Source organism: Alosa sapidissima, chromosome 22, assembly GCF_018492685.1.
Source record: "Alosa sapidissima isolate fAloSap1 chromosome 22, fAloSap1.pri, whole genome shotgun sequence".
NCBI lineage: Eukaryota > Metazoa > Chordata > Actinopteri > Clupeiformes > Clupeidae > Alosa > Alosa sapidissima.
In genome coordinates this window covers 23,451,675-23,465,511 of record NC_055978.1, presented here as the reverse complement: position 1 = coordinate 23,465,511, position 13,837 = coordinate 23,451,675, and the positions used below count along the sequence as shown (strand labels likewise).

At 42.2% G+C, this 13,837-nt stretch overlaps 1 protein-coding gene across 1 annotated transcript in view; it reads right to left on the bottom strand.

Moving 5' to 3' along the window:
* Positions 1–3,895: 3,895 nt before the first annotated feature.
* LOC121697670 (alpha-1,3-galactosyltransferase 2-like) overlaps positions 3,896–13,837 on the bottom strand; it is a 29,354-nt gene continuing 19,412 nt past the window's right edge. The window contains exons 4-7 of the mRNA XM_042079311.1: positions 13,515–13,595; positions 12,551–12,643; positions 5,717–5,854; positions 3,896–4,961 (exon numbers count right to left, since the gene is read on the bottom strand). Coding sequence (XP_041935245.1) covers positions 4,265–4,961; positions 5,717–5,854; positions 12,551–12,643; positions 13,515–13,595 — 1,009 coding nt within the window. The 3' untranslated portion in view covers positions 3,896–4,264. The remainder of the gene's footprint in view (positions 4,962–5,716; positions 5,855–12,550; positions 12,644–13,514; positions 13,596–13,837) is intronic.

Here is a 13,837-nt window from a genome sequence, read left to right as displayed (position 1 = left end):
ATTAGCTAGATATCGAGTCGAGTTATTCACTGTGTGTATGCACTTTCAATTCTCAATTCAAGAAATCTCACCCCAAGCTTAACTAAAAAGTTGTCTGAGGTGAACAATATGAAGCGAAGGCTGTGGTAGTAGGCCTAGTACTGGCAAACTACTTTCACCCCTGGGTGTAGAATGGAACAATAATATGGTAATTTCAGAGTTTGAACATTTAACAGCATATTCAACTGTACACGGTATCGCAACCTGGTCTTTGTTCACAGTCCTTGCTCCATGAACTGGAAACAAATAAAGTGGAGCAAGCCTTTTCCCCAAACAAAATAAAACTGTTCCAGCCAATCACTGGAAGGGTAGGGCGGGAGTTTGGACAGTTGGTGAGTTTTTTTTCTCTGGAGTTTTGTTGATGTTTGGTTTAAATACTGTATCAATCGATGTGACGACATGAAGTAGGCCTATTATTGTACAGTAGCCTATTGCATAGCCTAGTTGGTATGGTACATTTAATTTTCCTTAATTAATTACTGATTTTGCTGGTAGTCTTATGATGACACTGAGATACTGTTTATGAAACTTTTTTCTATGCAGATTTTATTTTTAATGAAGTATTTTATTCCATTTAGTCATGGTTTTTATCAGTTCAGCAACTTGTTCAATATAATAGGCTACACACAGACACCTGAGTCATACATATGAGAGGACATATGAAAGAAACATTGCCCTTGTGGGAGGACATCATTAAGACAATACAGTTGTTACTAAAGTAAAATCACATGGCAAAAATTAAATGAAAGGATGGCTGAATATTTTAAATCGCTAAAACTGTCTTGTTTGTAGAACTACTTTCTTCCGACACATATCAACTAATTTCTCAACTTGCAGGACAAACTGCCGTTACAAGTTCTAAATGGATGGTTGCTACGGCCAAAGGCCAGTCGTTAGTTCTATCTCTCCCGTTGTCAAGCGGGCGTATCCCAAAATTACATTACATTACATTACATTACATTTGGCTGACGCTTTTTAACCAAAGCGACTAACAACATGGTAAACAGTAAGTTTTAGAACAATTCTCACAATTTTAGGACAGTTTAAAAAAACATTAGAGTACAGTAAGAATAAGTGCGTCGGTGAGTGCTGTTTTTAACAGTTACTTGTCAGTTTAAAACGGCTGGTGAGTGCTAGGATCAGTAAGACTTGTTGTAAGTGTTGCTATGAGAGTAGATGTTCTCTAAAGAGCTGGGTCTTCAGGAGTTTTTTGAAAGTGGAAAAGGATGTCCCTGCCCTTGTAGGAACTGGCAGTGTGTTCCACCAACGAGGAACAACAGATGAGAAAAGTTTGGATTGGCTTGAGCGTACCGGTGGTAGAGCTAGACGTCGTTCGTCAGAGGAGCGCAGCGGTCTGGAGGTAGTGTAAGTCTGTAAGAGGGTATTCAAGTAGGTGGGAGCAGAACCGGAGACTACTTTGTAGGCAAGCGTTAGAGACTTGAATTTGATGCGGGCCGCCATAGATAGCCAGTGTAGCTGGATGAGCAGCGGGGTAACATGTGCCCTTTTGGGTTGGTTGTAGACCAGGCGCGCCGCCGCGTTCTGGATCATCTGAAGTGGTTTCACTGCGCAGGCTGGGAGACCTGTCAGGAGGGCATTGCAGTAGTCGAGTCGTGAGATGACTATTGCCTGAACCAGAAGTTGGGTAGCATCTTGAGTCAAGTAAGTCCTGATTTTCCGTATGTTGTAGAGTGCGAAACGGCATGACCGGGCGACTGAGGCAACATGATCTGAGAAGTTTAGTTGGTTGTCAAGAACAACTCCTAGATTTCTTGCAGTCCTGGTCGGTGAAACAGACAGGGAGTCAAATTTGATGTTGATGTCGTGGTGTATGGTAGGTTTAGCTGGGATGACCAGCAGTTCAGTCTTTGAGAGGTTCAGCTGGAGGTGGTGTGCCTTCATCCATGTAGCTATGTCTGAAAGGCAATCCGAGATCCGTGCTGAAACCAGGGGGTCGTCAGGTGGAAAGGACAGATAGAGCTGTGTGTCGTCTGCATAGCAGTGGTATGAGAAGCCGTGCGAACGGATAATCTGTCCCAAGGAGGTGGTGTAGATAGCAAAGAGGAGGGGGCCCAGCACTGAGCCCTGGGGGACCCCTGTGGTGAGATGGTGAGGTGCGGATAGCTGACCAAGCCATGATGCGTTAAACGAGCGTCCTGTGAGGTAGGATTCAAACCAGGAGAGAGCAGAACCGGAGATTCCCATGTCAGCGAGTATAGAGAGAAGGATACGGTGATTAACCGTGTCAAAGGCAGCCGATAAGTCAAGCAGGAGCTGATTCTGATGAACTATAGCTTTGAAACATCGCTATTTTACCTAGCCTGCTGTCATCCATCTAGCTAAAAGCCACCTCCGTCATATGCTACAATCTTACTGTAACGATCCTGTGTTCCCTGTCCCTCCTTTGTTTACCTCCTGTGCCATGTGCTCCTGTGTTTACTTCCTGTCCCTGTGTTTTAGTTCCTGTCAGCCATGTGCTCCTTTGTTTGTCTTACCATGTCTTAGTTCCCTGTGTCTCCGCCCCTCACCTGTTCCTCATTATTAGTCTGCTAGTTTAATTATGATTTCCAGCCCTGTGTTCACCTGTCTCTTGTTTCTTGTCCACTTGTGCCTTGTTTAACCCCTGTGTATTTAAACCCTCTGTCTTCCCTCAGTCCCCTGTCGGTCATTGATGTTGTTTCGTGGTTGTAGTGTGCATTTGCATTAAAGATTCCTGGTTTCAAGTTTAAGTGTGCCTCGTTCTCGACTTGCCCTGCGCCTCGGTCCAGCTCTCCATACTGCAACCCTGACAGAATGACAGACCCAAACAAGGACCCAGCAGGCAAGTACATTGCTCATTTTTCTGGTGATTTTGGGAAGTCGGCCTTTTGGGGAACCCGGCTTGCCATCAGACGGTTCCCCAGTGCCTTGGAGGACGTCTGGGCCTCCGACGAGGACATCTGGGCCTCTGGGGAGGAATGGCCGGGTCCCTCTCCCATTCCAGCTCCAATCCCATCTCCTCGATGCCTTCCAGTCCCGGCTCCTCGCCTCCTCGCTCCAGTCTCGGCTCCTCGCTCCAGTCCCGGCTCTTAGCCTCACTCCAGTGCCGGCTCTTCGTATCGCTCCTGTGCCAACTCCCTGCGACTTCTGGACCCTTCCTATTCCTGACCTCCCTGCTCCCATGGCTCCAGTCCCCGTTCCTGCTCCAGTCCCCGTTCCTGCTCCGATTCTGGCTCCAGTACCAACTCTGGCTCCAGTCCCGGCTCCAGTTCCAGATCTGGCTCCGAAACTGGCTCCTGCTCCGGCTCTGGCTCCGACTCCGGCACCTGATCCTGCTCCAACTCAGGCTTACGATCCTGATCCTGCTCCGACTCAGGCTCCGGATCCTGATCCTGATCCAGCTCCGACAGTCTCTGGCTCTGACCGGCCACCCGCCTGAACTGCCTTCCCTGACCGGCAGTCCATCGGGCCGCCCCCCTGAACCGCTGTCCCTGACTGGCTATCCACCCGGCCGCCCGCCTGACCCTCCTGCCTTTGGCCCCCTCCACCCACCCTGCTTGGACTTCTCCTTTTTTTCTGTTGGGCCGTCTGGAATCCGGCCCTTAAAGGGGGGGGGGGGGGGGTACTGTAACGATCCTGTGGTCCCTGTCCCTCCTTTGTTGGAGGGACAGGTTTGTTGGAGGGACAGGTTTGTTGTCCCTCCTTAAGTGTGCCTCGTTCTCGACTTGCCCTGCGCCTCGGTCCAGCTCTCCATACTGCAACCCTGACAGTTACTTTGTTCTGACCGTCTGCATTTTACAGCTCGGATGCAACGTCACGGTTCATTTAAACTTCACAACGAGTTCGGCGAATTAATATACAAGTGTGATACGGCCAAAAAATGGATCTACTTCATAGGTGTGCAAATAACATACGGTTAATGGTCGTTCTAAATTACGTAGGACAATGGGAAATTCAACCAAGTAGTGGAATAAATTATAAGAGTGCTACTGTTCACTGGCTGTTTGACTAGGATCACTATCACTAAGTTGTTGGCTGTGTTCCTGTAATTTGTTTTGTCTTGTCATTTAATCATTCTGTTTTTTATGTCTCTTAATTATTACTTATTACTTAAGCCTTGACCCTGAGTTACTTTAGGGAGACTGGCCCTTGTAATAAAGGGACATATGTAAGTTGCTTTGGATAAAAGCATCAGGCAAATAAATTAAGCATCGGTATACTGCTGCTTGCATAGGCAGCTCCACCATCAGCTTCCTGTGCCCCTAAGCCGGTCATATAGCTTCTTTTGCCAGAGGAGTCGTGCAATATGGATATCACTGCGATACCCAATGGAGGTATCCCAGCAGTACTTGGGAGACAGCACCTTGCTGGGCTTGTGCTTCCAGAAGTACTTGTTCAGGTGGCTCTCATCGTGCCACAGAGCCTCCACCTGATTCTTTTTGTCCTCCATGATTGTGCGATAGCATGTGTCCGTAATCTGCTTCACGCTCTGCCAGGACCCACCGAACACTGCTGCGTGGTAGTAGAAGTCGCCCTGAGAGTCCGCCATGTAGGCCTGGGACTTGGGGTTTCGGTCGTAGGTCCACATTCTCCTGAAGCGATGGTAGTAGTGCGCGTGGAGGAGGGCCACAGAGTCCCCCAAAGCCTCGGTGCCAAAGCGGCCCCTGAAGACCTGGTCCACGTCCATGCAGAAGACATACTGATGATTATGCTGGATATAACTGTCGATGGCGTCCCTGATGGATTTCATGCGCATCATTGAGATGTCCTGCCACCGAGAGTGGCGTTTCACAGGCATAAATTTCAGCTCTCGCCCTGATGCCAGTTTTAGGGCCGGAATCTTTTCTGGGACATCTGTAAAGACATAGTAAGTCACAGGAAAACCCACCATAAAGTGGAGCTCCGCCGAGATCAAGAAGTCCTTCAAGTACACATCAAGGTACCTGCCATTTGTCAAAAAGAAAATGATGCAGTTACAAATCAGGATTAAATTAATATATGAGTAGCCTACACTCTCACAACTTCTGTTGTTTTTAACACATCTCTTTGTCCAGATAGGGACAACAGTCGTGGGTTACGGGTGGGTCGGGTCAAATTCGCTATAGCAAATATTCTCTATAGAGGGGGTGTTAGGCTACTTTGTTTTAGACAAGGCTACATTGTCTGCATTTATTTATTTTTTTAGCCTACATGCATGTCTTGTAAAATAAACTAACATTATCATATGATATTGATGCAACCACGTTACTTATCGTTAAAATTATGAATATGCGGGTCGGGTCAGGTTCGGGTAGATTTGAAACGCATATATTGTCGGGTCGGGTCTGGCGGGCCAGATTGGACCTCCAAAATGGGTCGAGCAGGCGCGGGTTATAAAAAAAACCCTAACCCGCGCATCACTACTATGTACACTCTTAATATGAATGTGATGAAAATAACACAACTTGTTTTCTTGTTTTTTTTTTTTAACATATCTCTGTCCAGATTTTTAACACATTAATTTAAATAGTGTACTAAATTTAACTACACCCTGTTTACACATCCTGTGAACTCTGCGCATGTTATAGTGTGTTCAGGATGCATTGCACATTTGTTTTGTTAGCATATTATTTACCAACATTGTCATGTCCATATGATAAAAAAAACAAATGAAGAAGTAGCAAAAACACACACGCACAGCTTAAATTGTATCATTTACCTGCCCACAGCAAATACAGTCAAGGCCACCGATGTATGGTCTTTTGTATGGGTCCGATCATAAACTTCTGGGTTGAACATCCCATCCCAGATGATGGGTGCACCCCAGTAAGTGCAGGTCTGAACGTCAGTTCTAGACCTAGGAAAAGACAGAGATGTCTTTTGAGGCAGGGTTTTCTAGAAGAGTTTGTCTTACACACATTGTGTTTTTCAAAGAATTAGAAAGATTAGAATGACTTATTTGGCTTATTTGATTTACACACAGAGAAATGTCACCCTGTCTCTGAGCAGTAGCACTAGGCTATGACCAGTGAGCAAGGAGAACACACACAGACACACACTACGAACAGTAAGCAGGCGCACACACACAGACAGACAACCACCACAAACAGTGCCAGGTTAGTGGTTGAGTGCAATGTTTCATTTTGCAGGGCATTTTTGCATTTTTTTGGTGTGGTGAATTTTGTGTGTGCATGATTGTGAACTGTGTTTTGAGTTGTAAAAAAAATGAGACCTACTTTCAGATAGTGTGTTCTTGTAAAAAAAAACGAATGTTAACAATGTACAATAAAATGTTTAAGAGGTAATCTGTACTCTGCTGTGCAAAGGCACTTCCACAAAATTATGTTTAAAGAGCCCTTTTGAATTCTGCTCATTTTCACTATTCATATTCTACTGAAATACATGCATGTGCTTAAAAGTTCCAAACACACAAGAACAGTAAGAGCGGCAGCAGTAGCATCAAACAATTTGAGTGTTGAACTTGGTTTAACTTTGAAAGCGTAATGTGAGTGAGTGTAGACCGTTCGTGTTACTTGGGAGTGAGATATAACCTATTTTGAATTATTATGAGCGTTGTGTTACGCTGTACCACTGCTGCTTCATTATTTCCAATGTGAGCCTCATCTCACTCGCTCAGGCTTATCCCTGTGAGCTTTGTAACTCTGCAGACCATTTACATCAATAAACAGGAGTAAGATAATATAAGACTTTGACCCGGGGAAATTATCTTGGAATGGGAAAACTAAAAAATAATATGGCCTGAAAAATGTAACTTTCCATGGCCCAGCTTCAGAGAGTAAAGGTCATACCACATTTGTTCCAACCATTCAGTTAAGCAGCTGATTCTAACTAGAATTGCGGTTCCGAGGAACTGCAAGATTGGGTTTGATCAGGGGCATGGAACTCGGCCTCATCCAAGGATTCCAACGGTACCTCGTTTATGAAAATACGGACATACGGGTCAAAAGTTACATGCACACACCTTCATATACACAGACAGCCCAGCCCAGCCCAGCCCAGCCCATTAGAGCTCTGCCAGATGGCTTAGAACTCTGCCAGGTGCAAGCTTAAACCATAGACTGTATATATAGAACAGTCTATGGCTTAAACAATTAGAGCTGTGATGTCACAATCGGAATTAGAATCCTTGAACATTTCGCCATTCATTTCAATGGGCCCAAAAAACGCCGAAAAACGGGAATAACGCGAAAACGACAAGAGTTTGGAGTTTGAACCGTGTCGATAGCTCAAACGGTCTAGGAGCAGTAGTTAGTACAAAAAGTGGGTGAACAGGAATAATAAATAAACTAGAATTGCGGTTCCGAGGAACTGCAAGAGTGGGTTTGATCAGGGGCATGGAACGCGGCCTCATCCAAGGATTCCAACGGTACCTCATTTATGAAAATGGGGCACACGGATCAAAAGTTATCTGCATTAACGCAACATCCAATAAGCTAAAACGCATAAATAACGTGGTTGCTATGCTGGTTGCTAGGGCAATCATGCTGGTTGCTAAGGTGGTCGCTAGGTTAGAAGGCCAGCGCCTCCTGAGAGGCCTGAAGGGTCAGTTCTGAGGTTGTTGGCTGCTGAAACCGAAAAATGGACTGCATTTTCTTAAAAGACAATGTGACTGAATGTGACTGAAGTGCGGGCAAAGTTTGCACAGAAATGTACGATTTTTCCCACCCTCATCGACCTTGTCCTAAAACTTGTTTAAATGATCACACGACGCCTCCTTGCTGCTTTGTCGTCTACATCAGCCTTTCTCAAACTTCTTTGACCTGAGGCCCAGTCAAGGCATACTTTGGGGTCATAGGGCCCACCTACATGAACCCACCCCCTCCTCCCACCCCCCATCAAATTGTAATGATATCACAATTATTATTATTTTTATACTATATTGCACTTCAAAACAGTCAATGTTTAAAGTGCCAAGATTGTTCACAAAAGTTTGTGAAAGCATGCACATCAGAGTACTGCTTTACTAATGTAAAATATAATTAGGCCTACAATAGTTTCATTGTTTTTGCATTGTTGCATGATGCTTGCATGAGAAATACTTCTCAAAACAACAGCAATTATATGGGTGCCTTGTTTTGGGATGTTTCCCTCATGCAAGCATCATACACTGATAGAGTATATACTGTATATATGCTATTTAATTACATTTCATTTGAATGCCTGAATGTAAGAATTCAGGAAATACCAGCTTTTAACATTTCTGTTGTTTACTAGTTTATGTAAATCACATAACACATGAACTGTTTACATACTACTGATAGCCCATTACTGTACACAATAATACTGTGCCCATTCATTAACATATTTTAAACATCAGGCGTCTTGTTTACACATGTAAACCATATTTGCACTTCGAATTTTGACTCTAAATTGTAGTAACTACATCTACGAAGTCTAAGGAAGATAACCAGGTAGTCTTTTCAAAGATTACATCGATTTTATGAGAACGCCAGCCCTCAGAAAAGCAGTAACTATTCATTCATTCACTTCCTTTTTTCTAGCTCGCAAAATCGCGGTTGTTCTGTTTAAACCATATTTGCACTTCGAATTTTGACTCTAAATTGTAGTAACTACATCTACGAAGTCTAAGGAAGATAACCATGTAGTCTGTTCAAAGATAAGATACATTTTGACAGAACTACAGACCTCGTGAAAGTAGTACCTAAAATGACTCCATTCACTTCATTGTAAAATTGCGGTTGGTCTACATTAAAACCATAACGTTACTAACAATTTACATTTCGACTCCACATCGTTGTAACACCATACCAAGGGTCTTAACCCTCTAGGCGCCACTGTCGAGTTTACTCGACAAGATGCGGTACTGAATAAAACGGTCGATTTAGTCAAATAGGGTGTCATATTTCTTTCGACATCCACTCCACTAGGTGGCAGACATGTCATACGTCATCCCCGAGTCCGAAAAAGGTCATGGTTTAAACAAAACTTTTGAGCTACAGTGCATTGAATCAGTGCATGCAATACCGGAGCTAGTGTGCGTGTGAGCCACTTAGTCAGAGCGATATTGTCAACGTTAGCGAGTATTTGCATTAGATTATCGTCTAATGGCATCAAAAAAGTTTACCTGAAATGAAGTGTTGGGTCTTCTATTCGCGGACCCTGATTCTGAAGGGGAATATCTGCCTTCAGGAAATGACGGTGATTCGTTTAGTGAGGCTTCAGATGCGTCCCTGCCTTCAATGATGCAGCTGGACAAAGTGAGAGTTTACTCCGTAGTTTAGCTTACACCAAGCACAAACGTTGAATCGTTTGCCCAATGTCACTGGTGGGAATAATGTTTCACGGGTTCGGAGTGTTCATCGGGAAGTTAGCAGGGTGTTAGTGGTGTGGCGAACAAGGCTGGAGGTAGCCTAATAGCGCTAGCTTCTGTCTTTTGCCTCTCCACAATCGCGGCGACAGTAACGTGGTGGAGCCTTTGTCTAATGCGACTGGGTATGTTAGACAAGGTCGAAGTGCTCATAGGAGAGTTAGGGGGAAACGTAGTGGCAGTGTGGGGAGTCGCAATGAGAATGACAGTAGGCCTAGTCCGAGCTGCGCAAATTCTCTCCACTTGGCGCGCGCGAGGCAGATCTGGCCATGCTGCTCGCATGGTGGAGGTGGTGACACGCTCTCTCCCTCTCCCTCTCCCACACACACACACATTAGGTCATGCATAGTCTATCACAAGATGATGGGAATGCCGGCCCTGTATGGATAGGGAGTCATTATCTCTACAGCAAAAGGCCTGCTACATAAAAAAAAAAAATGTCAGCCATTTATTAGTAATGATTTACACTGTTGATTTGCTATCTATTTCCCTGATCATTTAGGACATACACTATGTGTTCCTTTTTGTGTGTTCATGTCCTTGTGATGTGTGTCTTTGTCAGCTAAGAAAAAAAACATCAACAAAAACAACAACAAAAAAAAAATACTAACATTGTCTCTTGTCTTGTCTCGTCATCTCACTCCTGATCTGTGCCTTGCCATGGCAAATGAGCTTTTGAACTAAACAGGTCTTGTCTACTTGTGTTTGTGTGTCATCTGAATAATCTATATGTGCCCCATACATGGAATCAGAGTGCCTACTGTATGTAGTAAATGGAAAATCTCTACAGCAAAAGGCCAGTCTACCGCTACATGCATTTGGTTTGTTTCGGCCATTTATTAGTAATGATTTACACAGTTTGTTCACTACTTACTATTTACCTGAGCATTCAGTATTGTGCAATATAGCATACAGAAGGTGAGGGACATTTTGGGGGGAAAGAAGTGGTGCATTTTATCATTCAAACATGCGACTTTTCATGAAAATTCTATAATCCAAGATGGCCGCCACCATATGACGTCATAATATGCAAATTAGATATAAACATTTAATCTCTACATAAACTTTGGGTCATCCTTAATATTTCTCTAATTTACAGAAAGTCTCTATCTCTTATCACTTTTAAGATATAGCCTTTTGAAATGAAGATGTCAAAATTGATCGTTTCGGAAAAAAACCTCTGGCGCCTAAAGGGTTAAGAAGTGAGTCAATTTGGCTGATTACGTTTTTAACGCATTTCCACGCATTTTTAACGCTTGTCAGCTCAAAAAAAGCAGTGGCTATTGCTAACACATTCATTTTCAATGCTTAGCATGTTAGCTAACATTAATAGGTTTGTATATGTGCTAACGCTTACTTGAACGTTCCCTATTGTGGCTTGTGGGATAGAATCAAGGGGGCAGGCGAATTCCCGGAAGTAGAAGAATCGACGTAGGCTGGAGGGACCACCTCTCTGCTAACTCCCATAGAAGTCCATTCATTCTAGAATTTTTTTGAAATACCATAACTTCATATAACATATATCCTGTGCTGATATTGTAGCTTTTGTGTAATCAACATAAACACTACAAAGGCAAAACAGACTCCACTACCTCGTCCGTAATGTTGGTTACCCGTAAGAAGAATGGTTAGCTTGTTTGGTTGGAGGGAAGCTAGCTTTGACGTAATCTCTCTTTCGCGCCGTAGGGAGATCACCGTATTGTTTGGATAAGAAGCTCAGTCCACCTTACTGTCTATGACGGTAACTCGTAAGCAAAACCTAGCATACACGACCATATGTTAAGGTAAAGCATTACACAGAGGCAACCTAATTAAAAAAAAAAAAAAAAACGGCAGTAATCATTTCAGAGGTTTTTGATGGATTGATAACTTTTTTGTTTTGTTTTAGCATGACTGTTTTTGAAGATGATCATGTATGGTAGCTTCAACATTAACACGACTTGGTGAGGATGATATTAATAATAATACATAAATAAATGTTTAACTTTGATGACTTTGAAGGCGAAGGAAATGTGAGAAGAATTTCTGTGTGTCTATCATATGAGTTACAAGATTCAGTTATATGGCTATCGTCACGAAGTTAAGTGTCTTTTACTGTCTATGGATAGAATCTAACTTGTTGACACGTTTAACATTACTGTTGTTTACTACTTTATGTAAATCACATGACTATAATAAACTGTAACTTACTGAGAGCTAAGGTAATTCTGATTTAGACTGCCAAGTAATATCCAAACACAGTTCTCGATGCTTCGGTTTACATGTAGATACCCTCATGCACCCAGAATGCATTGCAACACACCGTCATGAAGGGAGTCATTGTTAAGCCAGCTTTAAATAGCATACAGAACCATTAGTAATTTAACGTTGTAAGCTCCACAGATCTTGGCAAGACAAGTGAAATGTTTGTGGACTTCTTGCCGGGCACTGATGAGTAACTTAACTTTGTGTGTTGCGTGAATGTGCATAATATCTGTATGAATGTGTGTTTCTCAATGTTGTAATATGTACAACTATATACATGACTAGGTTTGAATCGAGCTGAATGGATTGGGGAAATACTTTTTTTTTTTTTTTCTTTTTTAATGACCTATATGAACATGGTTTGGCTTTAAAAAAAAAAGATGAGATAGCGCTTCGCGCATGTCTTTTTTTACATGACCTTTAGTTGGCGCTGTGGTCTTGCTGGATCAAACCCACTAATAAATAAAGTAAACTTAAGAAGAACAATAGTGGGCTTGCTCCGCAAGCCCTTGCTGGATCAAACCCACTAATAAATAAAGTAAACTTAAGAAGAACAATAGTGGCCCATGCTGTGGTCTTGCTGGATCAAACCCACTAATTAATTAGCACAACTCCTAAGCCAGATAAGTAATTAGTGAAATCACCTGTGTTAAGTGCACAGGTAGAAGAACCAATGCATGGTAGAACTTTTATTTCTGTCAGACTTTTACACCTCTGCTTCATTGCACATGTAATCCTAATAAGTGCTTTAGTGTATCTCTGTTTAACATGTACAGTGTCTGATTCACGTAAAATGTACATTTTCATATACACAGGAACAGTGTTAACTTCCTTGTGCTGTAGTTAAGGGATTTTACTCTGGCCAATCAGCAACCAAACCTATTTAACATTACACAACATGATGTAGGACACAACATGTTTATGATATCTCATGTAATGGCTGAACGATCATCCACCTACCCAAAGTTAAGACCTTTGTCCCCAGCATTGTCTAGCTTCATGTCTGCATGGGATAACTCACATTTACCCATAGGAATCAAGCCCTCAAGGAACCTAAATCCAAACACAGATTATCATAAAAAGCAAATTAAACATGCTGGTAAAATATGGCATATCAAAGTGAGACACAAGATCCAGTCATGGAGAAGTACAATCAAGATGCAGAGTTTATTTTGGCTGTAGGAGAGAGGCACACACACAATGCACTCCAGAATATGTGTATCTGACTTGACACAGAATTATCCAGGGTTTAAGTAACAGCAAAGAATATATAATCATAATAGTAGTAACAGTGGCAGAGTCTGTAGACATTCAGGCTACCCTAATCATTGATGCCAAAGACATTTGACGCAAACCAAATAACAAGTAGTGATGTCAACCCTTGCGTCTTACATTATGGTTGGGACAGACAGGGTCATAAAGTAGGAGTTTAGTGTCAAAGTGACTTACTAATGAGAAATGCAGAACATTAAACCACATATTGGAATATTGGACCTAATGAATATGGAAGTTTTTGTCTGAACTCACAAAGGAAACACATTTCATTGTTTTATCACTAAATATTTTCAATAAGTAATTTTATTTGTATAGCAGGTGTAAACTTAGAAACATGCCATTCCCTGTAGCTTAGAAACATGCCATTTCCTGTAGACCCACCAAAAGAAAGCCAAACCTTTGCATGTGCAATAAGTTAATAATATAATATAAATAATATAAGATAATAAGTGAAATAATATTTTTGCTGTTTATAACATGTTGTTTTCATTTAAGGCTATGGACTGGATTATCTTGTTTGTGACTAATTCGGTCTATATCTCTATTGCTCCCTGTAATATACATCTAAAAACACATGTAATGGAACAATCATTATGAAACTGAGAGTGAGACATAGGGTGTTTCAGCTGATAGAAAATTGACAGCTTACCTTATAGAGTATGGTATGTGGTAGACAAAGAAAAGTGTAGGTAGGCTTAGCACCAAGACTTTTTTATGAGAGCAGATGTTCCTGAGGGGTATAAAAAGGAGTGATGAAAAAATGCATCTTACTGTATTGCCTACACAAAATGTAAAAAATAAGTAATCAAAATCCTTTTACTGTATGTGAGAGAATAAAGTATTGTACACTGAGTTTCTCAGTCCCTTCTTTGGTCAATTTTGTAAATCATCCTTATTAATTCTTAAAAAAGGATGCAAATGAAAACAAAAAAGAGCTAGTTATTAGACCAGCCAAAATGATACACTTGCTTT